The following is a 27,720-nucleotide window of genomic DNA, read 5'->3' on the forward strand; positions in this document are numbered from 1 at the left end:
TCCTCCCAGGTTCCAGCTGGTGGAGGTAATGCAACATTAACATTGGCTGCCAGCCGCCGTTAAACACCATAGAAGAAGAAACCCCCCCGGTCACATGACGTGGAGGTTTCCGGTCCGACCGAGGAGAAAGTGGCGGATTTTAAGGCGCTACGGGTAGGCAAAATATATATATATAATAATAGGCTGCTGCACAAGGGTTGATTTCGCTATTTTGTTTTTTAAATAAATGTGTCGTGTCCGTTTAAGGTTTACAGGCGCTGGACTTTCCTTTATGTAGCAGGGGTGGGGGGAAACATGTATAAACTGTGGAATGAGGCATGTCTGTTTTACCTAGTTAACATGCCGCTTCCTAACAATTAGCCGTCGGGTTAGTAAAACCAAAGTCACTAAATTGTTTTATTAACTAGCTAATATAGTTAAACAGTGTTTTACTGCATATAACAGGCAGCATGTTATCTGTTACCTATATTAACATTCAATGTGTGGACTAGCATAGCATTAGCATAGTATTAGCATAGCTAGATACGGACAGCTGTCGGCTAACTACATATGGGTATAAAATAAGACCGGGTACTTCTAGGGGATTTTTTAGCTTGTAGACAAGGTTTTTTTAGTCCGCCATTATTTAAATTTTGTAAACATTCCTGTAATAGAATAATCAATATAAGGTACTTTAGTTAGCTACATGAAAGCTAACTTGTATAGCAGCTAGTTAGCGAGCTAGCCAACGTTTAACGAGCCACCAATCGAGTCAGAGGTGTATGTATTACACATATTCTGTTGCGAAACGTTTTGCAAACCGATAAAAAATAAAATACAAACAGTTTACTCATCGCTGTAACGATACCTAAAAAGCTGTTAGGTCCATAAATGGAAGTTTGTAGAATATATTTAACTGTATGGTTTCAATGCGTTGCCATGCCAATCTGAATTGTCTGCAAAATATGTGGCACAAACCTGCCTGTGTCTATAAATGATCTCCTCTTCCATGCTCCTAAAGTGGAGTGAAATCCCGACTTCATCCGGTATTTTTATTTTTTATTAAACTCGTCCCGCGTAAATTCGAAATGTTTATTTACGGTCCTGACGGGGCGATTCGTTTCTTCACGCGGTACCGGGATTCAATGCTGCTGTTCCTGAATTTGATAGTTGTATTTTTGCCTCTATTCTCTACACCCCTCAACGTATCAATACCGGAGTCTGCTTCATATGAGGCTTTATTAAACTTTCTTCCTGTAGCAGTGATTTATCTATAGTATTCGTGTGTAATTATTATCTGTATTATCTGAAAGAGGCTTTGGTATTAGGGGTTGTCTTTGTGAGAGCGGTAAAACCTGAGGCCTTAAATCCGGTGGATTTGATACAATAGTGGCATTAAAAAAGTGAGCGGAGTATGAGCATGTGTTACATATTCCGGCTAAGGCTGACATCCTAAATACTAGTACAACTTTTTAAATTAATTTAATTTATCACCACTGCGTCGTCACCTAGTGAGGAAGATGTGTCATCCAACGCGGTTAGTATTATGGTTTGGAGAGATTTTAGCCTGGTCGAGGATAATGAGGATGAAGTCCTGTAAAAGCAACAACGTGAGGTCGTTTGATCAGATTGAATGGTGCGTGTAATCAGATATATTGTATGCAGAGACCGTGGTATGAGTGAAGTGAGGTTGTAGAGAACATTATCTTAAACAATGGATCGAGACAGAATGATCTAGGTTTATGCGTTGGCGCCATCTACGGGATGTTACGTGGGTGGACCAGTTACTGTTCTCCCAAAACGTGTTCACAAATAGAAACTTCAACTATTACTAACTATACAGTATATTCCTGTAAAAAGTCGATGTATTGTAACAACCCAAATTGTGCTCTTTAGTCTACATTATTCTACACATTACTCCAAAGGTTGTTGAAATGGTCAAATCATGTTTTCCCATCAACCATTTGGCCAAATGATAATACTGAACTGCGAGATTGCGTTACAAATCGAGGAATAACAAAAGTTATTTGACATGGATTCTGTTTTATTTCAGACATGGAGCCCAGGTATACATTTCCAGGGGTTTTATTCTCAAGTTTATTAACTTCTGTGTTTGCCCCCCCCCCCATGTATTCTTAAAGGTAAAATCATGTCATCGGTGCTCTTCAGGTCGGAGCTCGAGAACGTTTGAATACCAAGTTGGACGGCCTTTCAAATACATTTTCCCAGTTATTTAGAAATCTCAGAAGTCAGAGGTTGTTTTGAATGCGGCATTATAGTGAATGGATTAGGGAGTTTTCGCGTGTTAAATTAAAACAAACATGGCTGCCACCATAAAGAATGTAGCTGCTGTTAGTTTAGCTGACACACATTTAGTTTTTTTAAACAACATTACATTAGTCCCTTGTGCTCACTAGAGATGTGGTACATTGTAAACAAGTCTAGCTGTTAGGTAGCTGTGTTTTTTCTGTTTGTTGCTACTGTACCAATCACGCATTTGATCACAAAAAAAACATGATCACAAACATGTGATCGTAGGCGTCAAAGGGTTAGGAGACACGACTGAACTACAACTTCTGTTTTAAGAACAAAATGGAACTCGACCGCGTTTGCCGTAAACGGTTTCTGTTGCAAAATGTTTTGCAACAATAGGAGTAATGAATACACCCCAGATGCGTTATTGGTCTCGCTAGGTTTGCTAGCTGAGTTGATCAGTTTTTAGGACAGTTAAAACCTACAGGAGAGTACCCCTCCAGGAACAGGGTTGGAGTTAAAACCTATAGGAGAGTACCTCTCCAGGAACAGGGTTGGAGTTTAAACCTACAGGAGAGTACCTCTCCAGGAACAGGGTTGGAGTTAAAACCTACAGGAGAGTACCTCTCCAGGAACAGGGTTGGAGTTTTAAAACCTGGAGTTAAAACCTACAGGAGAGTACCTCTCAGGAACAGGAACAGAGGTTCCAGGAACAGGGTTTAAAACCTACAGGAGAGTACCTCTCCAGGAACAGGTTTAAAACAGGAGAGTACCTCTCCAGGAACAGGGTTGGAAAACCTATAGGAGAGTACCTCTCCAGGAACAGGGTTGGAGTTTAAACCTACAGGAGAGTACCTCTCCAGGAACAGGGTTGGAGTTTAAACCTACAGGAGAGTACCTCTCCAGGAACAGGGTTGGAGTTAAAACCTACAGGAGAGTACCTCTCCAGGAACAGGGTTGGAGTTTAAACCTACAGGAGAGTACCTCTCCAGGAACAGGGTTGGAGTTTAAACCTACAGGAGAGTACCTCTCCAGGAACAGGGTTGGAGTTTAAACCTACAGGAGAGTACCTCTCCAGGAACAGGGTTGGAGTTTAAATCTGGAATGGCTCTCCAGGAACAGGGTTAGTTTAAACTAATTTCACAGTACCTCTCCAGGAACAGGGTCACATATAATAAGGATTGTAAGGGAAAAAAAGGAAGGACGCAAACCAGTGCTGAAGCATGGCCCATATACACTGTTTAAACAGTACCTCTCCAGGAACAGGGTTGGAGTTTGATCTGGTCTAATGGCTCTGGCCTTATTCTCAACTAATTTCACATACTTAGCGGTCACATATAATAAGGATTGTAGGGGAAAAAAAGGAAGTGCACGCATAACAGTGCTGAAGCATGGCCCATATACACTGTTTAAACAGACGACTAGCCTCGTCATTATTTACTGTTTAAACAGATGAACATTGCTGCCTTATATTGCCATGTGTATCCTTATGTCTTCCAGAGCATGGTATCCAGTTTGAGTGTCGTAGCTACAAGTGTTAAAAAAAACACGAGCGTTCGCAAGCACCCCCTAAAGAACGCCTTCTGCAGTCCAGCCCACTATCAAGGAATTGAATCAACTGTGCCATCCCAAGGCGGTAGACAGTAGTCTCCCATCAAGTCAACGTTCTTCTAGGCAGAGGAAGGAGGTGTTCTGACCTCAGTGACCCTGGACTCTGACCTGGTCTCTGATTCACTGGTCTTGTCTGGTGATTCGCTGGTGCTTGACGAGGAGACCAATAAGGAGTTGAGGATGAACCTCCAGCAGCCCGCCCCTCTCATCCCTCCGGTCCACCCAGACATCCAGATGAAGTCTCTCCCGTTCTACGACGTGTTGGATATCCTTGTCAAACCCTCCAGCTTGGGTCAGTGTGTCTCTGGTAAATCAATCTAGGTTGACCTCTGCCATATTACTGGGCTTTATGTTTCTGGTGACGTGAATGATTTACTGCTAGAGTCTGATTAGGTGTCGTTTGTTCATGTTGGTCACAATCTGTCCCTTTGTTTGTCTATTCCATTTTTTTTTTGAGTGTGAAACCATCCTGTAGTCATAGGTCGAGTGATTGTTGTTGTCAATATCATTAATAGATTTCTGGTAATCTGGATACTGGCCAAGCTTGACATAACTGACCGAAGACTGCAATGAAGAGTTTTTTTTTTGCATCATGTCACAATCTGATGTCTTTTTTTAGGCACCAGTGGTGTTCAGAGATACAACCAAGATAAGTACTTCATCTTCGCCTTGACGCCTCAACAAGTCAGGGAGGTGTGCATCTCCAGGTATGGCCTCCTCGATTTTGTTTTAAAACTCCTGCTCTACTCCTACCCCGCTCTACTCCTACCCTGCACTACCCCTACCCTACTGAGTCTTCCTGCAGCATCCCATAGTGGTTCTGTTTCTAATTGTATTGGTTGTGCTTTCTTAAAGGGACTTTTTACCAGGCGGCAGAAGAGACTATATGGTTCAGATACAACTGAGGTGAGAATGTAATGAATGTGGTTCTAGTGCGCATGTAGACGCCTCGAGCCCCAGGAACAGATTTACGAAGAAACTGCTTTCTGGGACATGTTTGTCTTTCTGCTCCCTTTTTTAGGTTCTGTCTTTCAGAAACCAGTTGTCCCCAAGAAGACAACTACCCAAACAGTCTCTGCATTAAAGTCAATGGGAAGCTGTTCCCCCTTCCGGTATGTACTGGTTTCTCAACTGATCTAGGACCAGGTCCCTACTTTCCATGCTATCTTGTTCATTATAATCTAAACAGAAAAACTGATCCTAGTTCAGCACCGTCTATTGTGAGACTATTTGTGAATATGGGCCCTGATATAATTCATAAACATTATTTTATTTCTATGCGGTTTATGAATGAATAACTTCTACTTGCCGTAGAATTCCACGTTATTTAACTGTCAGCTGTGGCATGGCTTGGTGCTGTAGGTTTAAGAGTCCTGTTCACTGTAGCTGTTATAGCGTAACTTACTTATTGGCATAAATGCCTACTTTATAAGGCTACATGAAGCATACAAGTCATCCATATCTTTAAATACAGTCAAGCATTTTAGTTATATAAAAAAATGACAACGGGAACCTTTAATTAAACAATGAATAAACCGTAACATGTCGGCTAAAGCGATAGAATTAGCGAATGCATTTGGCTGTTTTTAATATTGGCTGTGAGACTTTAAATAGTCTTTTTGTTAGAACACACTGTGGGATTGATTATAATTTATTTTAAATTATTGTATTCTTTGTGATTGTTAGAAATTTTGCTTAATTAAATTATTAATATTACGGTGTTTCTATTCCAAGACAAACAAAAATGCATTTTACAGTAGCCTATGTAGGCCTCAGGGTTTCCATTAGGTCAATATGGCGCTGTACAACGTGACTTGTCAGGAGTAGGCCTAGGTTACGAAGTGACTGAGTCAAGAGCAAAATGATCCTAACATTTCCACACCCTAATTCTAGTCTAACTAATACCCAAACAGAGATTCTGTGAAAAATAAAAATCTCATTGATTTATCAAGACCAGTCACCATGCTTGTCTCAGAGCAGCGCGAAACAGCGCTGAAATAGTTGACCATGCACGGGCGGGTTGGTTATTGCTTTAAATCCTATTGTAACAAGTGGATGACTTTGGGTGTTTCAGTAAGCAAGAATTTGTTGCCTTTATTCGCCTACTTTATTCCAATATTTCTGTCATTCATTGATGTTTATTCCCACAGTAATTCGTTATGGGTCCACCCAGATGAGGTTAGAAAACGGTGCTTGTGGTGGGCTATGCAGAGATGGGTGAAATGACATGCCTCTCAAACATCTTTAATACATTTTAATGTCCCTCAATTAATCAAGAGTCTATTGTCCTGTTGATAGACCAACAAGGGTGGATGGTTTCTTTTCTATTCCAATGTATTGAATGAATTTATTAATTTACCATTCTCAGAGTGGAAACATTGTCTGCAATTGTTCACAGCCTGTTACACTTAATGAAAAAAAAGTGTTTGAAACATATTTTCAAAATGCTTTCAAAAAAAATAACTAGTGAAGAAAGTGAATCCTCTACGTACAATAAATGTGTATTTAAATATAACAGGGTATTATTAAAGTGAGAAGTATTTGTTCTGACTTCCATTTGGTAAAAAAAATGCACATCCCTGCAAATGAAAATGGTCTGACCTCCACAAAAGCCACGGAGAAATAAGTTAAATTTGTAATACTAACTTGTGGTTGCCATGGTGAATAATCCAATAATTAATATTGGCAGGAAACATCAGTTTACTGGAATCTCTAAATGAAAATACTGGCAGATCAATACATGCCTTTGTAGATTTAATACAATTTTAGTGGACTCTATATTAATATCTAAGGGGCTTTTATACAATTTATAATGCAGGGTTAATAATTCATATATTTCTACGGGTTGATGCATTTTTTCGTTGGGGCAAATTTAGAAATGTAAATGTAAATCTTTGGAATAAAAATGTAAATCTTTGGAATACTTAAGTATTGAATACATTGCAAGTTTGCCCTTTTTTTTGGCCATTAGGCTAAACTTTACAATAGAACTCAACTCTGACTAACCACATCTATCAGTAGTCTAACGTCGCCAAAGGACTCCGTGTTTCAGAAACTCCCCTTTTATATAGACTCACTATTCCACTCTGGTAAATAAAGACCGTTTGTTATTTACAGTGATTTTATTTCTGTTTTTAGAGGGAGAGAAACCAAAAGCCCACTGTGCCTATTTTTCAAAATTGTCAGTCCACATATCAAGTGTAATTGAGACGTTTTGTATTTACCCAAGTCCCCTCAACTCCAGGACTGCCGCCAGCTAATGCATTATTTTCCTGATGCAGAACTCTAGTGGCAGAGAGGAGAGATTTTCAGACTAAAGCATTCACATTAATTTCCGCAGTTTAGACGACTGATAAATCAGCGTTCAAACTCCCTCTTGTGGTCGTGTGGTGCAACGACAGAATGCCACAATCTACCACTGACGGTCGCAGCATAAAGCTCAACTTTTTTAAAGGAAAGAACTTCATGAAAAAGTTTAACGCTGATACTGTCATGTTTTGTTTTTAGGGTTATGCCCCTCCCCCTAAAAATGGAGTGGAACAGAAGAGACCAGGGAGACCTCTAAACATCACCTCATTGGTCAGATTGTCCTCTGCAGTACCCAATCAGATCTCTATAACGTGGGCACCTGAAATCGGAAAGGTAAGCAACTGACGTTGAGGATCATCGTACTCTTCATTATTTTATTTATAGTAGTGGCGACTTTCTGCATTATAGCCGTCATTACCTGATGTCGTTCAAGCAGACACGTATAATTCCATTTCTGACTTGTTTCAGACGTACTCTGTGTTGGTGTACCTGGTGAGACAGCTCACCTCACCTCTACTGCTGCAGAGGCTCAGGATGAAGGGCATCAGAAATCCAGACCACTCCAGAGCGCTGAGTAAGTGCGCAGACACATGCTCATATGGTCACACGCTTGTGCTCATACACGCTTGCTTCCACACGTTACTGTGTTTAATCTATAATGCCCGATATCTTCCTCTTCCAGTAAAAGAGAAGCTGACAGCAGACCCTGACAGTGAGATTGCTACAACCAGTCTGAGAGTATCTCTCATGTGCCCTGTAAGTAAAACCTGCTGGAAACAAGTGCATCTGATAGTCCGTTTGATATCATTTCATTGCAGAAAGATTTACTGATTTATTAACTCTCCTACTACTTCTTTCACTACCCTCTCCTCCCTCCCTCTTTCACTATCCTCTCATATATCTCCTCTCTCTCATATATCTCCTCTCTCTCATATATCTCCTCTCTCTCATATATCTCCTCTCTCTCATATATCTCCTCTCTCTCATATATCTCTCTCTCTCATATATCTCCTCTCTCTCATATATCTCCTCTCTCTCATATATCTCCTCTCTCTCATATATCTCCTCTCTCTCATATATCTCCTCTCTCTCATATATCTCCTCTCTCTCATATATCTCCTCTCTCTCATATATCTCCTCTCTCTCATATATCTCCTCTCTCTCATATATCTCCTCTCTCTCATATATCTCCTCTCTCTCATATATCTCCTCTCTCTCATATATCTCCTCTCTCTCATATATCTCCTCTCTCTCATATATCTCCTCTCTCTCATCATATATCTCCTCTCTCTCATATATCTCCTCTCTCTCATATATATATCTCCTCTCTCTCATATATCTCCTCTCTCTCATATATCTCCTCTCTCTCATATATCTCCTCTCTCTCATATATCTCTCATATATCTCCTCTCTCTCATATATCTCCTCTCTCTCATATATCTCCTCTCTCTCATATATCTCCTCTCTCTCATATATCTCCTCTCTCTCATATATCTCCTCTCTCTCATCATATATCTCCTCTCTCTCTCATATATCTCTCTCTCATCATATATCTCCTCTCTCTCATCTCCTCTCTCATCATATATCTCTCTCTCTCATCATATATCTCTCTCTCTCATCATATCTCCTCTCTCTCTCTCATCATATATCTCCTCTCTCTCATCATATATCTCCTCTCTCTCATCATATATCTCCTCTCTCTCATCATATATCTCCTCTCTCTCATCATATATCTCCTCTCTCTCATCATATATCTCCTCTCTCTCATCATATCTCTCCTCTCTCTCATCATATCTCTCTCTCTCTCATCATATATCTCATCATATCTCCTCTCTCTCATCATATCTCCTCTCTCTCATCATATCTCCTCTCTCTCATCATATCTCTCCTCTCTCTCATCATATCTCTCCTCTCTCTCATCATATCTCTCCTCTCTCTCATCATATCTCTCCTCTCTCTCATCATATCTCTCCTCTCTCTCATCATATCTCTCCTCTCTCTCATCATATCTCTCCTCTCTCTCATCATATCTCTCCTCTCTCTCATCATATCTCCTCTCTCTCATCATATCTCTCCTCTCTCTCATCATATCTCTCCTCTCTCATCATATCTCTCTCTCTCATCATATCTCTCTCTCTCTCATCATATCTCTCCTCTCTCTCATCATATCTCTCCTCTCTCTCATCATATCTCTCCTCTCTCTCATCATATCTCTCTCTCTCTCTCATCTCTATCTCTCCTCTCTCTCATATATCTCTCCTCTCTCTCATCATATCTCTCCTCATATCTCTCCTCTCTCCTCATATATCTCTCTCTCTCCTTATATCTCTCCTCTCTCTCCTCATATCTCTCCTCTCTCTCCTCATATCTCTCCTCTCTCTCCTCATATCTCTCCTCTCTCTCCTCATATCTCTCCTCATATCTCTCCTCATATCTCTCCTCTCTCTCCTCATATCTCTCCTCTCTCTCCTCATATCTCTCCTCTCTCTCCTCATATCTCTCCTCTCTCTCCTCATATCTCTCCTCTCTCTCCTCATATCTCTCCTCTCTCTCCTCATATATCTCTCCTCTCTCTTCTCATATATCTCTCCTCTCTCTTCTCATATATATCTCTCTCTCTCATATATCTCTCCTCTCTCTTCTCATATATCTCTCCTCTCTCTTCTCATATATCTCTCCTCTCTCTTCTCATATATCTCTCCTCTCTCTTCTCATATATCTCTCCTCTCTCTTCTCATATATCTCTCCTCTCTCTCCTCTCATATCTCTCCCCTCTCTCCTCTCATATCTCTCCCCTCTCTCCTCTCATATCTCTCCCCTCTCTCCTCTCATATCTCTCCCCTCTCATATCTCTCCCCTCTCATATCTCTCCCCTCTCATATATCTCCCCTCTCATATATCTCCCCTCTCATATATCTCCCCTCTCATATATCTCCCCTCTCATATATCTCCCTCTCATATATCTCCCCTCATATATCTCCCCTCTCATATATCTCCCCTCTCATATATCTCCCCTCTCATATATCTCCCCTCTCATATATCTCCCTCTCATATATCTCTCCTCTCATATATCTCCTCTCATATATCTCCCTCTCATATATCTCCCCTCATATATCTCCCCTCTCATATATCCCTCTCATATATCTCCCCTCTCATATATCTCCCCTCTCATATATCTCCTCTCATATATCTCCTCTCATATATCTCCCCTCTCTCTCCCCCTCTCATATATCTCCCCCTCATATATCTCCCCCTCTCATATCTCTCCCCCTCTCATATCCCTCCTCTCATATCTCTCCCCCTCTCATATCTCTCCCCCTCTCATATCTCTCTCCCCCCTCATATCTCTCCCCCTCTCATATCTCTCCCCTCTCTCTCTCCCCTCTCTCTCTCTCTCTCTCTCCTCTCATATCTCTCCCCCTCTCATATATCTCCCTCTCATATATCTCCCCTCTCTCCTCTCATCTCTCCCTCTCTCCTCTCATATATCTCCCTCTCATATATCTCCCCTCTCATATCTCTCCCCTCTCTCTCCTCTCATATCTCTCCCCTCTCTCCTCTCATATCTCTCCTCTCATATCTCTCCCCTCTCTCCTCTCATATCTCTCCCCTCTCTCCTCTCATATCTCTCCCCTCTCTCCTCTCATATCTCTCCCCTCTCTCCTCTCATATATCTCTCCTCTCATATATCTCCCCTCTCCTCTCATATATCTCTCCTCTCATATATCTCCCCTCTCATATATCTCCCCTCTCATATCTCTCCCCTCTCATATCTCTCCCCTCTCATATCTCTCCCCTCTCTCCTCTCATATCTCTCCCCTCATATCTCTCCCCTCTCTCCTCTCATATCTCTCCCCTCTCTCCTCTCATATCTCTCCCCTCTCTCCTCTCATATCTCTCCCCTCTCTCCTCTCATATCTCCCCTCTCCTCTCATATATCTCTCCTCTCATATCTCTCCCCTCTCTCCTCTCATATCTCTCCCCTCTCATATATCTCCCCTCTCATATATCTCCCCTCTCCTCTCATATATCTCTCCTCTCATATATCTCCCCTCTCTCCTCTCATATCTCTCCCCTCTCTCCTCTCATATCTCTCCCCTCTCTCCTCTCATATCTCTCCCCTCTCTCCTCTCATATCTCTCCCCTCTCTCCTCTCATATATCTCCCCTCTCATATATCTCCCCTCTCATATATCTCCCCTCTCATATATCTCCCCTCTCTCCTCTCATATCTCTCCCCTCTCTCCTCTCATATATCTCTCCTCTCATATATCTCCCCTCTCCTCTCATATATCTCTCCTCTCATATATCTCCCCTCTCATATATCTCCCCTCTCATATATCTCCCCTCTCATATCTCTCCCCTCTCTCCTCTCATATCTCTCCCCTCTCATATCTCTCCCCTCTCTCCTCTCATATCTCTCCCCTCTCTCCTCTCATATCTCTCCCCTCTCTCCTCTCATATCTCTCCCCTCTCTCCTCTCATATCTCTCCCCTCTCATATATCTCTCCTCTCTCTCTCATATATCTCTCCTCTCATATATCTCTCCTCTCATATATCTCCCCTCTCATATATCTCTCCTCTCTCCTCTCATACATCTCCCCTCTCTCCTCTCATATCTCTCTCCTCTCATATATCTCCTCTCTCTCCTCTCATATATCTCATATATCTCCTCTCATATATCTCCCCTCTCTCTCTCTCATATATCTCCCCTCTCTCTCTCTCATATATCTCCCCTCTCTCTCTCATATCTCTCCCCTCTCTCTCTCATATCTCTCCCCTCTCTCTCTCATATCTCTCCCCTCTCTCTCTCATATCTCTCTCTCCTCTCTCCTCTCATATCTCTCTCCTCTCATATCTCTCTCCTCTCATATCTCTCTCCTCTCATATCTCTCTCCTCTCATATCTCTCTCCTCTCATATCTCTCTCCTCTCATATCTCTCTCCTCTCATATCTCTCTCCTCTCATATCTCTCTCCTCTCATATCTCTCTCCTCTCATATCTCTCTCCTCTCATATCTCTCTCCTCTCATATCTCTCTCCTCTCATATCTCTCTCCTCTCATATCTCTCTCCTCTCCCCTCTCCCCTCTCTCCTCTCATATATCTCCCCTCTCTCCTCTCATATATCTCCCTTCTCTCCTCTCATATATCTCCCTTCTCTCTCTCATATATCTCCCCTCTCTCTCTCATATATCTCCCTTCTCTCTCTCATATATCTCCCCTCTCTCTCTCTCATATATCTCCCCTCTCTCTCTCTCATATATCTCATATATCTCTCCTCTCATATATCTCTCCTCTCTCTCTCTCATATATCTCCCCTCTCTCTCTCTCATATATCTCCCCTCTCTCTCTCATATCTCTCCCCTCTCTCTCTCATATCTCTCCCCTCTCTCTCTCATATCTCTCCCCTCTCTCTCTCATATCTCTCCCCTCTCTCTCTCATATCTCTCCCCTCTCTCTCTCATATCTCTCCCCTCTCTCCTCTCATATCTCTCTCCTCTCTCCTCTCATATCTCTCTCCTCTCATATCTCTCTCCTCTCATATCTCTCTCCTCTCATATCTCTCTCCTCTCATATCTCTCTCCTCTCATATCTCTCTCCTCTCATATCTCTCTCCTCTCATATCTCTCTCCTCTCATATCTCTCTCCTCTCATATCTCTCTCCTCTCATATCTCTCTCCTCTCCCCTCTCTCCTCTCATATATCTCCCCTCTCTCCTCTCATATATCTCCCCTCTCTCTCTCATATCTCTCCCCTCTCATATCTCTCTCCTCTCATATCTCTCTCCTCTCATATCTCTCTCCTCTCATATCTCTCTCCTCTCATATCTCTCTCCTCTCATATCTCTCTCCTCTCATATCTCTCTCCTCTCATATCTCTCTCCTCTCATATCTCTCTCCTCTCATATCTCTCTCCTCTCATATCTCTCTCCTCTCATATCTCTCTCCTCTCATATCTCTCTCCTCTCATATCTCTCTCCTCTCATATCTCTCTCCTCTCATATCTCTCTCCTCTCATATCTCTCTCCTCTCATATCTCTCTCCTCTCATATCTCTCTCCTCTCATATCTCTCTCCTCTCATATCTCTCTCCTCTCATATCTCTCTCCTCTCATATCTCTCTCCTCTCATATCTCTCTCCTCTCATATATCTCTCCTCTCATATATCTCTCCTCTCATATATCTCTCCTCTCATATATCTCTCCTCTCATATCTCTCTCCTCTCATATCTCTCTCCTCTCATATCTCTCTCCTCTCATATATCTCCCCTCTCTCTCTCATATATCTCCTCTCTCTCTCTCATATATCTCCCTTCTCTCCTCTCATATATCTCCCCTCTCTCTCTCATATATCTCCCCTCTCTCTCTCATATATCTCCCCTCTCTCTCTCATATATCTCCCCTCTCTCTCTCATATATCTCCCCTCTCTCCTCTCATATATCTCCCCTCTCTCCTCTCATATATCTCTCCTCTCTCCTCTCATATATCTCTCCTCTCATATCTCTCTCCTCTCATATATCTCCCCTCTCTCTCTCATATATCTCCTCTCTCTCCTCTCATATATCTCCCTTCTCTCCTCTCATATATCTCCCCTCTCTCTCTCATATATCTCCCCTCTCTCTCTCATATATCTCCCCTCTCTCCTCTCATATATCTCCCCTCTCTCCTCTCATATATCTCCCTTCTCTCCTCTCATATATCTCCCTTCTCTCCTCTCATATATCTCCCCTCTCTCTCTCATATATCTCCCCTCTCTCTCTCATATATCTCCCCTCTCTCTCTCATATATCTCCCCTCTCTCTCTCATATCTCTCCCCTCTCTCCTCTCATATCTCTCTCCTCTCTCCTCTCATATCTCTCTCCTCTCATATCTCTCTCCTCTCATATCTCTCTCCTCTCATATCTCTCTCCTCTCATATCTCTCTCCTCTCATATCTCTCTCCTCTCATATCTCTCTCCTCTCATATCTCTCTCCTCTCATATCTCTCTCCTCTCATATCTCTCTCCTCTCATATCTCTCTCCTCTCCCCTCTCCCCTCTCTCCTCTCATATATCTCCCCTCTCTCCTCTCATATATCTCCCCTCTCTCTCTCATATCTCTCCCCTCTCATATCTCTCTCCTCTCATATCTCTCTCCTCTCATATCTCTCTCCTCTCATATCTCTCTCCTCTCATATCTCTCTCCTCTCATATCTCTCTCCTCTCATATCTCTCTCCTCTCATATCTCATATCTCTCTCCTCTCATATCTCTCTCCTCTCATATCTCTCTCCTCTCATATCTCTCTCCTCTCATATCTCTCTCCTCTCATATCTCTCTCTCATATCTCTCTCCTCTCATATCTCTCTCCTCTCATATCTCTCTCCTCTCATATCTCTCTCCTCTCATATCTCTCTCCTCTCATATCTCTCTCCTCTCATATCTCTCTCCTCTCATATCTCTCTCCTCTCATATCTCTCTCCTCTCATATATCTCTCCTCTCATATATCTCTCCTCTCATATATCTCCCCTCTCTCCTCTCATATATCTCTCCTCTCATATATCTCTCCTCTCATATATCTCTCCTCTCATATCTCTCTCCTCTCATATATCTCTCCTCTCATATATCTCCCCTCTCTCTCTCATATATCTCCTCTCTCTCCTCTCATATATCTCCTCTCTCTCCTCTCATATATCTCCCCTCTCTCTCTCATATATCTCCCCTCTCTCCTCTCATATATCTCCCCTCTCTCCTCTCATATATCTCTCCTCTCTCCTCTCATATATCTCTCCTCTCATATATCTCCCTCTCTCTCTCATATATCTCCCTTCTCTCCTCTCATATATCTCCCCTCTCTCTCTCATATATCTCCCCTCTCTCTCTCATATATCTCCCCTCTCTCCTCTCATATATCTCCCCTCTCTCCTCTCATATATCTCCCTTCTCTCCTCTCATATATCTCCCTTCTCTCCTCTCATATATCTCCCTTCTCTCTCTCATATATCTCCCCTCTCTCTCTCATATATCTCCCCTCTCTCTCTCATATATCTCCCCTCTCTCTCTCATATATCTCCCCTCTCTCCTCTCATATATCTCCCCTCTCTCCTCTCATATATCTCCCCTCTCTCCTCTCATATATCTCTCCTCTCATATATCTCCCCTCTCTCCTCTCATATATCTCTCCTCTCATATATCTCTCCTCTCATATATCTCTCCTCTCATATATCTCCCATATCTCTTCAGCTGGGTAAGATGCGTCTGACAGTGCCGTGTCGAGCTCTCACCTGTTCCCACCTGCAGTGTTTCGACGCAGCCCTCTACCTGCAGATGAATGAAAAGAAGCCCACTTGGGTCTGTCCTGTCTGTGACAAGAAGGCCCCCTACGAGAGCCTGATCATTGACGGGTTGGTTCCTCTCTCCTAATAATTATCATCCTAATATCCGGGTCTGTCCTGTCTGAGAAAAAGGCTGCTACCTGAGCCTCCTCATCGACAGGTCAGTGAGGGGAAAACTACTGTTAGACTTCTCATTAGATACATTTCATTTCAATCATAAAAAAATATAAATTGATTTTACAGGCCGGTTATGGCAGCGGCAATTATCTTTTAACGTGTTTTAGCCGAGGTTCAAAAACAGCTCTGAAAGGTGTAGAACTGTAGTGTTCTATGGAAGGTTGTTGGAACATGGAACTCTGTCCCTCTGTCTGTCAGGTTGTTGGAACATGGAACTCTGTCCCTCTGTCTGTCAGGTTGTTGGAACATGGAACTCTGTCCCTCTGTCTGTCAGGTTGTTGGAACATGGAACTCTGTCCCTCTGTCTGTCAGGTTGTTGGAACATGGAACTCTGTCCCTCTGTCTGTCAGGTTGTTGGAACATGGAACTCTGTCCCTCTGTCTGTCAGGTTGTTGGAACATGGAACTCTGTCCCTCTGTCTGTCAGGTTGTTGGAACATGGAACTCTGTCCCTCTGTCTGTCATGTTGTTGGAACATGGAACTCTGTCCCTCTGTCTGTCAGGTTGTTGGAACATGGAACTCTGTCCCTCTGTCTGTCAGGTTGTTGGAACATGTCTGTCAGGTTGTTGGAACATGTCTGTCAGGTTGTTGGAACATGTCTGTCAGGTTGTTGGAACATGTCTGTCAGGTTGTTGGAACATGTCTGTCAGGTTGTTGGAACATGTCTGTCAGGTTGTTGGAACATGTCTGTCAGGTTGTTGGAACATGTCTGTCAGGTTGTTGGAACATGTCTGTCAGGTTGTTGGAACATGTCTGTCAGGTTGTTGGAACATGTCTGTCAGGTTGTTGGAACATGTCTGTCAGGTTGTTGGAACATGTCTGTCAGGTTGTTGGAACATGTCTGTCAGGTTGTTGGAACATGTCTGTCAGGTTGTTGGAACATGTCTGTCAGGTTGTTGGAACATGTCTGTCAGGTTGTTGGAACATGTCTGTCAGGTTGTTGGAACATGTCTGTCAGGTTGTTGGAACATGTCTGTCAGGTTGTTGGAACATGTCTGTCAGGTTGTTGGAACATGTCTGTCAGGTTGTTGGAACATGTCTGTCAGGTTGTTGGAACATGTCTGTCAGGTTGTTGGAACATGTCTGTCAGGTTGTTGGAACACAGGTTGTTGGAACATGTCTGTCAGGTTGTTGGAACATGTCTGTCAGGTTGTTGGAACATGTCTGTCAGGTTGTTGGAACATGTCTGTCAGGTTGTTGGAACATGTCTGTCAGGTTGTTGGAACATGTCTGTCAGGTTGTTGGAACATGTCTGTCAGGTTGTTGGAACATGTCTGTCAGGTTGTTGGAACATGTCTGTCAGGTTGTTGGAACATGTCTGTCAGGTTGTTGGAACATGTCTGTCAGGTTGTTGGAACATGTCTGTCAGGTTGTTGGAACATGTCTGTCAGGTTGTTGGAACATGTCTGTCAGGTTGTTGGAACATGTCTGTCAGGTTGTTGGAACATGTCTGTCAGGTTGTTGGAACATGTCTGTCAGGTTGTTGGAACATGTCTGTCAGGTTGTTGGAACATGTCTGTCAGGTTGTTGGAACATGTCTGTCAGGTTGTTGGAACATGTCTGTCAGGTTGTTGGAACATGTCTGTCAGGTTGTTGGAACATGTCTGTCAGGTTGTTGGAACATGTCTGTCAGGTTGTTGGAACATGTCTGTCAGGTTGTTGGAACATGTCTGTCAGGTTGTTGGAACATGTCTGTCAGGTTGTTGGAACATGTCTGTCAGGTTGTTGGAACATGTCTGTCAGGTTGTTGGAACATGTCTGTCAGGTTGTTGGAACATGTCTGACAGGTTGTTGGAACATGTCTGTCAGGTTGTTGGAACATGTCTGTCAGGTTGTTGGAACATGTCTGTCAGGTTGTTGGAACATGTCTGTCAGGTTGTTGGAACATGTCTGTCAGGTTGTTGGAACATGTCTGTCAGGTTGTTGGAACATGTCTGTCAGGTTGTTGGAACATGTCTGTCCCTCTGTCTGTCAGGTTGTTGGAACATGTCTGTCCCTCTGTCTGTCAGGTTGTTGGAACATGTCTGACAGGTTGTTGGAACATGTCTGTCAGGTTGTTGGAACATGTCTGTCAGGTTGTTGGAACATGTCTGTCAGGTTGTTGGAACATGTCTGTCAGGTTGTTGGAACATGTCTGTCAGGTTGTTGGAACATGTCTGTCCCTCTGTCTGTCAGGTTGTTGGAACATGTCTGTCAGGTTGTTGGAACATGTCTGTCAGGTTGTTGGAACATGTCTGTCAGGTTGTTGGAACATGTCTGTCAGGTTGTTGGAACATGTCTGTCAGGTTGTTGGAACATGTCTGTCAGGTTGTTGGAACATGTCTGTCTGTTCAGGTTGTTGGAACATGTCTGTCAGGTTGTTGGAACATGTCTGTCAGGTTGTTGGAACATGTCTGTCAGGTTGTTGGAACATGTCTGTCCCTCTGTCTGTCAGGTTGTTGGAACATGTCTGTCAGGTTGTTGGAACATGTCTGTCAGGTTGTTGGAACATGTCTGTCAGGTTGTTGGAACATGTCTGTCCCTCTGTCTGTCAGGTTGTTGGAACATGTCTGTCAGGTTGTTGGAACATGTCTGTCCCTCTGTCTGTCAGGTTGTTGGAACATGTCTGTCAGGTTGTTGGAACATGTCTGTCAGGTTGTTGGAACATGTCTGTCAGGTTGTTGGAACATGTCTGTCCCTCTGTCTGTCAGGTTGTTGGAACATGTCTGACAGGTTGTTGGAACATGTCTGTCAGGTTGTTGGAACATGTCTGTCAGGTTGTTGGAACATGTCTGTCAGGTTGTTGGAACATGTCTGTCAGGTTGTTGGAACATGTCTGTCAGGTTGTTGGAACATGTCTGTCAGGTTGTTGGAACATGTCTGTCAGGTTGTTGGAACATGTCTGTCCCTCTGTCTGTCAGGTTGTTGGAACATGTCTGTCCCTCTGTCTGTCAGGTTGTTGGAACATGTCTGTCAGGTTGTTGGAACATGTCTGTCAGGTTGTTGGAACATGTCTGTCAGGTTGTTGGAACATGTCTGTCAGGTTGTTGGAACATGTCTGTCAGGTTGTTGGAACATGTCTGTCAGGTTGTTGGAACATGTCTGTCCCTCTGTCTGTCAGGTTGTTGGAACATGTCTGTCAGGTTGTTGGAACATGTCTGTCCCTCTGTCTGTCAGGTTGTTGGAACATGTCTGTCAGGTTGTTGGAACATGTCTGTCAGGTTGTTGGAACATGTCTGTCAGGTTGTTGGAACATGTCTGTCAGGTTGTTGGAACATGTCTGTCCCTCTGTCTGTCAGGTTGTTGGAACATGTCTGACAGGTTGTTGGAACATGTCTGTCCCTCTGTCTGTCAGGTTGTTGGAACATGTCTGACAGGTTGTTGGAACATGTCTGTCCCTCTGTCTGTCAGGTTGTTGGAACATGTCTGTCCCTCTGTCTGACAGGTTGTTGGAACATGTCTGTCCCTCTGTCTGTCAGGTTGTTGGAACATGTCTGTCAGGTTGTTGGAACATGTCTGTCCCTCTGTCTGTCAGGTTGTTGGAACATGTCTGTCCCTCTGTCTGACAGGTTGTTCATGGAGATTCTGAACGACTGTTCCGATGTGGATGAGATCAAGTTCCAGGAGGACGGGACCTGGTGCCCCATGAGACCAAGGAAAGAGGCCCTCAGTGTGTCCTCAACCTGTATCCCAAAAATAGAACGTAAGTCAAGATTTACATTTACATTTAAGTCATTTAGCAAAGATATATATATATATATATATTAATAGAATCGGGAATAACAATTAATCATTGGATGGCGGTATCTGTGTGTTCCAGCCTTTACAATGAGCCCGTCACAGCTGTAAATATCTACAGGTTATCTACTAGTGGTGGGGGGGGGGGGGTCCATAGGTATGCATCAGTTATTATTGGACTATATTATATCAATATTTGACTGCAAGTGTCGATAAAATGTACTGTTCCTAGTGCGGAGCCTCCTTTACGTTTGGGTTCATTTGATAGGAGGTTCCTAGTGCGGAGCCTCCTTTACGTTTGGGTTCATTTGATAGGAGGTTCCTAGTGCGGAGCCTCCTTTACGTTTGGGTTCATTTGATTGGAGGTTCCTAGTGCGGAGCCTCCTTTACGTTTGGGTTCATTTGATAGGCTCTACACTAAGAACCTCCTAAGTGACTCATACTGTGCAGTAGGGGGTGACTCATACTGTGCAGTGGGGGGTGACTCATACTGTGCAGTGGGGGGTGACTCATACTGTGCAGTGGGGGGTGACTCATACTGTGCAGTGGGGGGGTGACTCATACTGTGCAGTGGGGGGGGGGGGGGGGGGACTCATACTGTGCAGTGGGGGGGGGGACTCATACTGTGCAGTGGGGGGGGGGGGGGGACTCATACTGTGCAGTGGGGGGGACTCATACTGTGCAGTGGGGGGACTCATACTGTGCAGTGGGGGGGACTCATACTGTGCAGTGGGGGGGGGACTCATACTGTGCAGTGGGGGGGGGACTCATACTGTGCAGTGGGGGGGTGACTCATACTGTGCATTGGGGGGTGACTCATACTGTGCAGGGGGGTGACTCATACTGTGCAGTAGGGCGGGGGTGACGCAGTAGGGCGGTGACTCATACTGTGCAGTAGGGTGTTAAGGAAACCTGTTGTATTTTGTATTCAGAGAAGCTTTTCAGGAACACTTTATTTCATGAGGACAGGATTTAGCGTTTCAGAGATTTGAGATTGACCTGTCCGCAACCTTCAAAGTTAATCTGTCAATAATGTCACCAAATCAATTAATTCATTTTGTCCAGTACCACCACCACATTACAGTGGTCACCACACCTGCTAGCCAGCTGCACAGAAGAGACTGTGAATTAGCGGCCTGCTAGCCAGCTGCACAGAGACAGTGAATTAGCGGCCTGCTAGCCAGCTACACAGAAGAGACCTGAATTAGCGGCCTGCTAGCCAGCTACACAGAAGAGACAGTGAATTAGCGGCCTGCTAGCCAGCTACACAGAAGAGACATGAATTAGCGGCCTGCTAGCCAGCTACACAGAAGACAGTGAATTAGCGGCCTGCTAGCCAGCTACACAGAAGAGACAGTGAATTAGCGGCCTGCTAGCCAGCTACACAGAAGAGACATGAATTAGCGGCCTGCTAGCCAGCTGCACATAGACATGAATTAGCGGCCTGCTAGCTAGCTGCACATAGACATGAATTAGCGGCCTGCTAGCTAGCTGCACATGGACATGAATTAGCGGCCTGCTAGCTAGCTGCACATAGACATGAATTAGCGGCCTGCTAGCTAGCTGCACATAGACATGAATTAGCGGCCTGCTAGCTAGCTGCACATAGACATGAATTAGCGGCCTGCTAGCTAGCTGCACAGAAAGATGGATGGGACACATTTTTAATTCACTGGTATTTAGCCATGTTTTTATCTATTGTAGGGCTGTAGCTACTGAGTTCTGGTGGTTTTTAATCAGTCAATTCTGCCCTGCCACTCACCCGGCTCGTTGCCTCCGCAAACGGCGTCAGGGATTCACTTACAGCTACCAATCTAGCGCTCGCAATGGAGCTAGGGTGGCAAGGTGAATTTGGACCAACCCATGCCTCTACCCTGTAATCTGCTCTTTTTCTTGGTCTCTCTGAAAACAATGATTGAAGGAAAAACACCCTCGGGACTTCCCCATCCTCTAACCTGCTTTATTTAACCTAATCTGACTGATATCTAACCTGCTTTATTTAACCTAATCTGACTGATATCTAACCTGATTTATTTAACCTAATCTGATTGATATCTAACCTGATTTATTTAACCTAATCTGACTGATATCTAACCTGCTTTATTTAACCTAATCTGACTGATATCTAACCTGATTTATTTAACCTAATCTGATTGATATCTAACCTGATTTATTTAACCTAATCTGACTGATATCTAACCTGCTTTATTTAACCTAATCTGACTGATATCTAACCTGATTTATTTAACCTAATCTGATTGATATCTAACCTGATTTATTTAACCTAATCTGACTGACTATCTAACCTGCTTTATTTAACCTAATCTGACTATCTAACCTGCTTATTTAACCTAATATCATTATCTAACCTGCTTATTTAACTTAATCTGCTTGATATCTAACCTGATTTATTTAACCTAATCTGACTGATATCTAACCTGCTTTATTTAACCTAATCTGTCTGATATCTAACCTGCTTTATTTAACCTAATCTGTCTGATATCTAACCTGTTTTATTTAACCTAATATCATTGATATCTAACCTGCTTTATTTAACCTAATCTGACTGATATCTAACCTGCTTTATTAACCTAATCTGACTGATATCTAACCTGCTTTATTTAACCTAATCTGTTTGATATCTAACCTGTTTATTTAACCTAATCTGTCTGATATCTAACCTGCTTTATTTAACCTAATCTGTTTGATATCTAACCTGCTTTATTTACCCTAACCCTAATTCTTGGCAATACAATGTCACAGCTATCTTATTCTGATAGGTTGAGGAATACCCATCGCAAAGAGAGAAATTAGGAACACCATTTTTGGGGGGTTTCGCAGAAAGCGTTGTGGAAATATTCAGTCAATAATATTTCAAATACCGGTGCCTCAGAGTTCAAATAGACTAATATACTAAAGTAATATATAAAATAATAGATGTAATATAATATACTAAAGTAAAATAATATAATATATGTAATATACTAAATGTGGTGTAATGTACTAAAGTAATATAAGCTGAGCTGGTTCATGAAGTAACTGCCTCTCCAGCCTCGACACTTCGTAAACAGGTTTCATTCTCCCATCACACACATAGTAACCCCTCTTTATGTTAATGATTCATCCCCTCTGGCATTTAGCCACCATTATCTTTCTGCCGTGCACTCATTTGAGTTTGGTTTCACATTCGGGCGTATAAACATCAGAACCATAACACTCCCCAGACAGGTGCATGTCTAATGGTATCTTAATGACCTAAATGTGTAATGGGCACATGTTCTAGAACATTCCCAATAGGCGTAACCGTAGCAACAGTAAATATTAGGTCGTGGCACAAAAATAAACACATGTCCATGTCTAATGACGTAGACACACACACAGGGTGCCTTCATCCTGCTGACTTCTATGAAGGGTATATAATGGGCGCGTGTGTACTGGGAAATGTCCAATGGGTGTCCCACAGATTTTAACCTTCTTAGTACGGAACCACCTCTATGTTTTGGCTTCATATCGGTAATATAACGCACAGTATTGGGATTTACACATGGTTAACAGCTGCCACAATGTATTCACATTTCTGTAGTTGGAAGGCGGGGTTGGAAGGCGGGGTTGGAGTACTTCCTGTGGAATTCTCCCAGAGCATGTTGAGTCACTTAACAACCCACATATAGAATTGCAGAATTTCTTAACTACAGTTTAACCTGTTGATTAATACATTTTAAACCATAATCTCGTCCGCCCAGCACGTCAGTGTGCGGTGGTCCCTCCCCACAGAGAGCCCAGCTCGACCAATAAGAAGGCAGACGTGATCGACCTGACCCTAGAGAGCTCGTCAGAGGACGAGGAGGAGGAGGAGGAGGACCCTGACCCGCCACTCAAGAAGCGATGCCTCTACATGTCCAAGACCGAGGAGGTGCACGCCAAGGGGTGAGTTAACTAGTGTGGGTGGAGTGTAACTGGTGTGGGTGGAGTGTATTGACTCCTTAAATGAACCACATGATGAAGCTGTGTCTGACTCTGATCTGTTTCTAATCCTCAGAGTGTTGTCCTATCAGCCGTCGACAGTGTGCCTGCCAAACGCCCTGGACACATCATCCTACCTGACGAACTCACTAGCCGACTATACAGTCCCCTTCCACCACTCCACCCTGTCCACCATCCCTACGGACATGCAGGGTAAGTCGCCCGTCCCTACGGACATGCAGGGTAAGTCGCCCCGTCCACAGTCCCTGCGGGCATGCAGGGTAAGTCGCCCGTCCCTACGGACATGCAGGGTAAGTCGCCCCGTCCACAGTCCCTGCGGGCATGCAGGGTAAGTCGCCCCGGGCATGCAGGGTAAGTCGCCCCGGGCATGCAGGGTAAGTCGCCCCGGGCATGCAGGGTAAGTCGCCCCGGGCATGCAGGGTAAGTCGCCCCGGGCATGCAGGGTAAGTCGCCCCGGGCATGCAGGGTAAGTCGCCCCGGGCATGCAGGGTAAGTCGCCCCGTCCACAGTCCCTGCGGGCATGCAGGGTAAGTCGCCCGTCCCTACGGACATGCAGGGTAAGTCGCCCCGTCCACAGTCCCTGCGGGCATGCAGGGTAAGTCGCCCCGGGCATGCAGGGTAAGTCGCCCCGGGCATGCAGGGTAAGTCGCCCCGGGCATGCAGGGTAAGTCGCCCCGGGCATGCAGGGTAAGTCTTTGTTTCCGTAATCAGGAGGGAATATGCATTGAAGTGAATCCTGCAACCAGTATTTCTGGTAAACCTTGTTTGGAGCTTTGTCCTGCCGATCAAACAATGACGTGCTTTGTCTAAATGTCTGGTAATGGCCTGTGTCTGCGACGTAGCTTGTGAGTTCAGAGGAGGAATGTGACACGATCCCCCCCCCCCCCTCTCACCTAGGTCTGGATCTGTTCTCGCTGATCCAAGGTGACCCGCAGCATTACAGAGCTCCCATGTTCCTGGATAACCTGACCAGCAGCCTGCAGGGTGCCACCACTAGCGCCGGCCTGGTGTCCTCTTCTGGCCAATACGACACCAGTTCCCACCTCTTCTCCACCTCTTCTTACCAAACTGGGGTTATTACTGGGGGAGGGGTAGGGTCTAACAGCATCTCAGACATCATCTCATTGGACTAATTCTCTGGTCCCTCACAGGAGCCTTCTATCAGAAGCCTTCAATTGGTTGTGTCCTGAAATGGAATCCTAATCCCTATATAGTGCACTACTTTTGGCCGTACAGCAGAAAGTAGTGCACTATATATGTAATAAAGTCTGCATCAGAAATGACACCATGTCCATAGGCCTTCACCACTGGGACAGACTGTGGCCTTCACTGGGACCGTAAAGATACATTCCTTTCGCCAGACCCCTGCTTTGTAGGTCAGAGTTGATGAAAGGATAAGAAAGTTAGAGGCCCCACACCTACACTCCACGTTGATCTGAGGTAATGAGGAACAGAAGATTGCCTTTTCTATTGGATGAACTGACATGGAAGTGGGACAATGGTTGACTGTGTGGATTGTTTGAAACGGTGTTGTGTGTCAGTACCTAGGAGGAGTCATCCCAAGGCAGCTCATTGTTTTACTAACTAATTAAGTGTTCAAGGAGAAACACTATATAAAACCCCATTGTACGGTACAGTTGGAGTATTCATACCCCATTGATTAAATATTATGTTACAGCCTAAATTCAGAATGGATTCAATTGATGTCCCCGCCCCCCCCCCCCCCATCTACACACAATACCCCATTAATGTCAGTGAAAGCCTATTTTTAAACATTTGTGCAAATTGATTGAAAAATGAAAATACAAAAATAAATAATTTTCATAAGTATTTTTACCCCTGAGTCAATACATGTTAGAATCAGTCTTTCTGGGTAAGTCTCTAAGCTTTGCTGGATTGTACAATATTTTTGCACATTTGTTTTTTTTTTAACATTTTTTTTCAAGTTGGTGGTTGTTCATTGTTTGGCAGACATTTTCAAGTCTTGCCATAGTTTTGACAAATCTGCTTGAAAATCTAACTCGGCCACTCAGGAACATTCACTGTCTTGGTAAGCAACTCCAGTGTACATTTGGCCTTGCGTTTTCGGTTATTGTCCTGCTAAAAGGTGAATTAGTCTCTGTTGGGAAGTAGACTGAACTAGGTTTTCCTCTAGGATTTTGCCTGTGCTTAGCTCTCTTCCGTTTATTTATTTTTCATCTCCTTTGCAGTTGACAAGCATACCCATAACATGATTCAGCCCCCACCATGCTTGAACATATGAAGAGTGGTACAGAGTAATGTGAGGTGTTAGCTTCACCCCAAACATAACACTTTGTATTCAGGACATACACTTATTTCTTTCCCAGTTTTTTTTTGTTGCTTTATTACATTAGTGCCTCTTATTGCAAACAGGATGCATGTTTTTGGGAATATTTTAATTCTGTACAGACTTCCTCCTTTTCACTGTCATTTACATTAATATTGTGGAGGAACTACAATGTTGATCCATTCTCCTACCACAGTCATTAAACTCAACTGTTTTAAAGTCTCCGCTGGCTTCCTCCCTCGACTGAATTAGGAAGGACGCCTTTCTCTTTGTAGGGACCTGGTGTATTGATACGCCATCCAAAGTGGTAATTACACCGAACAAAAATATGAAGCGCAACATGTAAAGTTTTGGTTTCAAGAGATGAAATAAATAAGAGCCCTGAAATGTTCTGTATGCTTATGCAAATGTGTTAGTGAGCATTTCTCCTTTGCAAAGATAATCTGTCCACCTGACAGGTGTGGCATATCACGAAGCTGATTAAACTGCATGATCATTACACAGGTGCACCTTGTGCTGGGGACAATAAATGGACACTCAAATGTGCAGTTTTGTCACACAACGCCACAGATGTTTTGATGGAGCGTGCATGCTGATTGCAGGAATGTCCACCAGAGCTCTGGCCAGAAAATTTAATGTTATTTTCTCTACCATAAGCCACATCCAACAACGTTTAAGATTTGTCCCTACGTCAAACCGGCCTTAACTGCAGACCACGTGATTTTTATTAACTTTAACATGTAACCCATCGACCTCCACGTCTGGCTTCCTCGCCTGGCGGAGTCCAACCACCCAGACAGCTGGTTTTCTGATCAGCGCCCCTACTTACTTTTAAAGGTATCTATGACCAACAGATATCTGTATTCCCAGTCATGTGAAATCCATGGATTAGGGTGTAATGAATTCATTTCAATTGACTGTTTTCCTTAAATGAACTAACTCAGTAAAATATTTGAAATTGTTGCATGTGTTTTAAAAATATTTTTTGTTCACTACATCAGAAGCATATTACATGATCTGCTGAGTTCTGATATTTGGCAAGCGTGGTAAGGTGTACAAAATTAGGTCATGCTAGGGCGACGTGTCCAGTTTTGCACAGTCAGACCCACAGCTTGAACCCTGGAAACACTGCTTGCAGCTTTAATGATTATCTAGTGAAAACATGCTAAATCCTGTGAGATGAGGCATAGAAGGATGCCAAGTTGCACCATGGTGAAGGACCACGGGCGAAACCCAATCGGCCAAATGGTGGCTCTAACAAGCAATTAAAAATGCAATTACCCCATCTGACCTAGAATCCTACGTACTGTAGGGCCTTTCTCACAGATTTGCCTCTGTGGAAAAACACTTTGCTTCCGGAACCACTGGGCCGATCTAGAGGCAACTGGATATATGTATATAGCGTCGATTGACCAAATGTCTCTATTGTCCAGGCTGGTGTCTTATTAAACAACATGGCCAATAATCATTCACGTGGGTGTGGTCTTGCACATAGATCAACGCACATTCATATTGTAACAAAACGTAGTGCAAATGTTCGCTGTTGAGACTGCAAGCACATTCAGATCTGTTTAGTTTAGCTGCACGGTGGCGCTGCACGGTGGCGCTGTTGGACAGGCAAAACCGTTCATGCTCATAGTCGACATTGCTTGAGCTCGAGGCCTGGCAAATATGGTTTAAAAAGACACCCACTCACTACAGAGTGGTTTACACTAAAAAGACACCCACTCACTACAGAGTGGTTTACACTAAAAAGACACCCACTCACTACAGAGTTTTTCTTCCCTCACAAAATGTAAAATCAGAACATTCTCCGTGTTATAGCCTAACTAGATTATGTAAAAGCCTGGGGAAAGTTGTATTGTGAATTCACGTGGAATTTTATACATTTGTGTTATTGTTACTATGAATGGTTTTTTAACCTTTAAGGAAAATTGTTAATTTGTCACATCCCTAGTACATAGATGCTACATACCAAATTTGGTGCCAGCCGGTCTAGCATTTCTGGAGAAGACATTTTTTAAAGTAGTCAACAGCATTGAAAATGGGCCTAAAGCATACTGCATCAT

General features: G+C 43.6%; 1 protein-coding gene across 2 annotated transcripts; it reads left to right on the forward strand.

The window, feature by feature from the left end:
* LOC124034732 (E3 SUMO-protein ligase PIAS2-like) lies at window positions 1-25,875 on the forward strand. 2 transcript variants are annotated; one of them, XM_046348231.1, is made up of 13 exons: window positions 1-153; window positions 3,733-4,150; window positions 4,463-4,550; window positions 4,699-4,749; window positions 4,865-4,955; window positions 7,351-7,485; window positions 7,621-7,726; window positions 7,835-7,908; window positions 15,374-15,534; window positions 19,191-19,324; window positions 23,103-23,286; window positions 23,399-23,535; window positions 24,241-25,875. In XM_046348231.1, exons 2-13 carry the CDS (start codon window positions 4,024-4,026, stop codon window positions 24,474-24,476), a joined length of 1,524 nt encoding a protein of 507 aa, XP_046204187.1. In that variant the 5' UTR covers window positions 1-153; window positions 3,733-4,023; the 3' UTR covers window positions 24,477-25,875. The 2 variants fall into 2 exon arrangements, with proteins under 2 accessions (XP_046204187.1, XP_046204188.1); XM_046348232.1 differs by having other exon boundaries at window positions 3,733-4,135.
* Window positions 25,876-27,720: the final 1,845 nt, after the last annotated feature.

The sequence above is a fragment of the Oncorhynchus gorbuscha genome, linkage group LG04 (genome assembly GCF_021184085.1).
Source record: "Oncorhynchus gorbuscha isolate QuinsamMale2020 ecotype Even-year linkage group LG04, OgorEven_v1.0, whole genome shotgun sequence".
NCBI lineage: Eukaryota > Metazoa > Chordata > Actinopteri > Salmoniformes > Salmonidae > Oncorhynchus > Oncorhynchus gorbuscha.

Bases quoted from the DNA above. Each gene is read 5' to 3' on its own strand.
- LOC124034732 (XM_046348231.1), top strand. From the start codon at position 4,024: ATGAACCTCCAGCAGCCCGCCCCTCTCATCCCTCCGGTCCACCCAGAC. The intron at 4,551-4,698 runs GTATGGCCTCCT...GCTTTCTTAAAG, and splicing joins AGGGAGGTGTGCATCTCCAG to GGACTTTTTACCAGGCGGCA. The intron at 7,909-15,373 runs GTAAGTAAAACC...ATATCTCTTCAG, and splicing joins GAGTATCTCTCATGTGCCCT to CTGGGTAAGATGCGTCTGAC.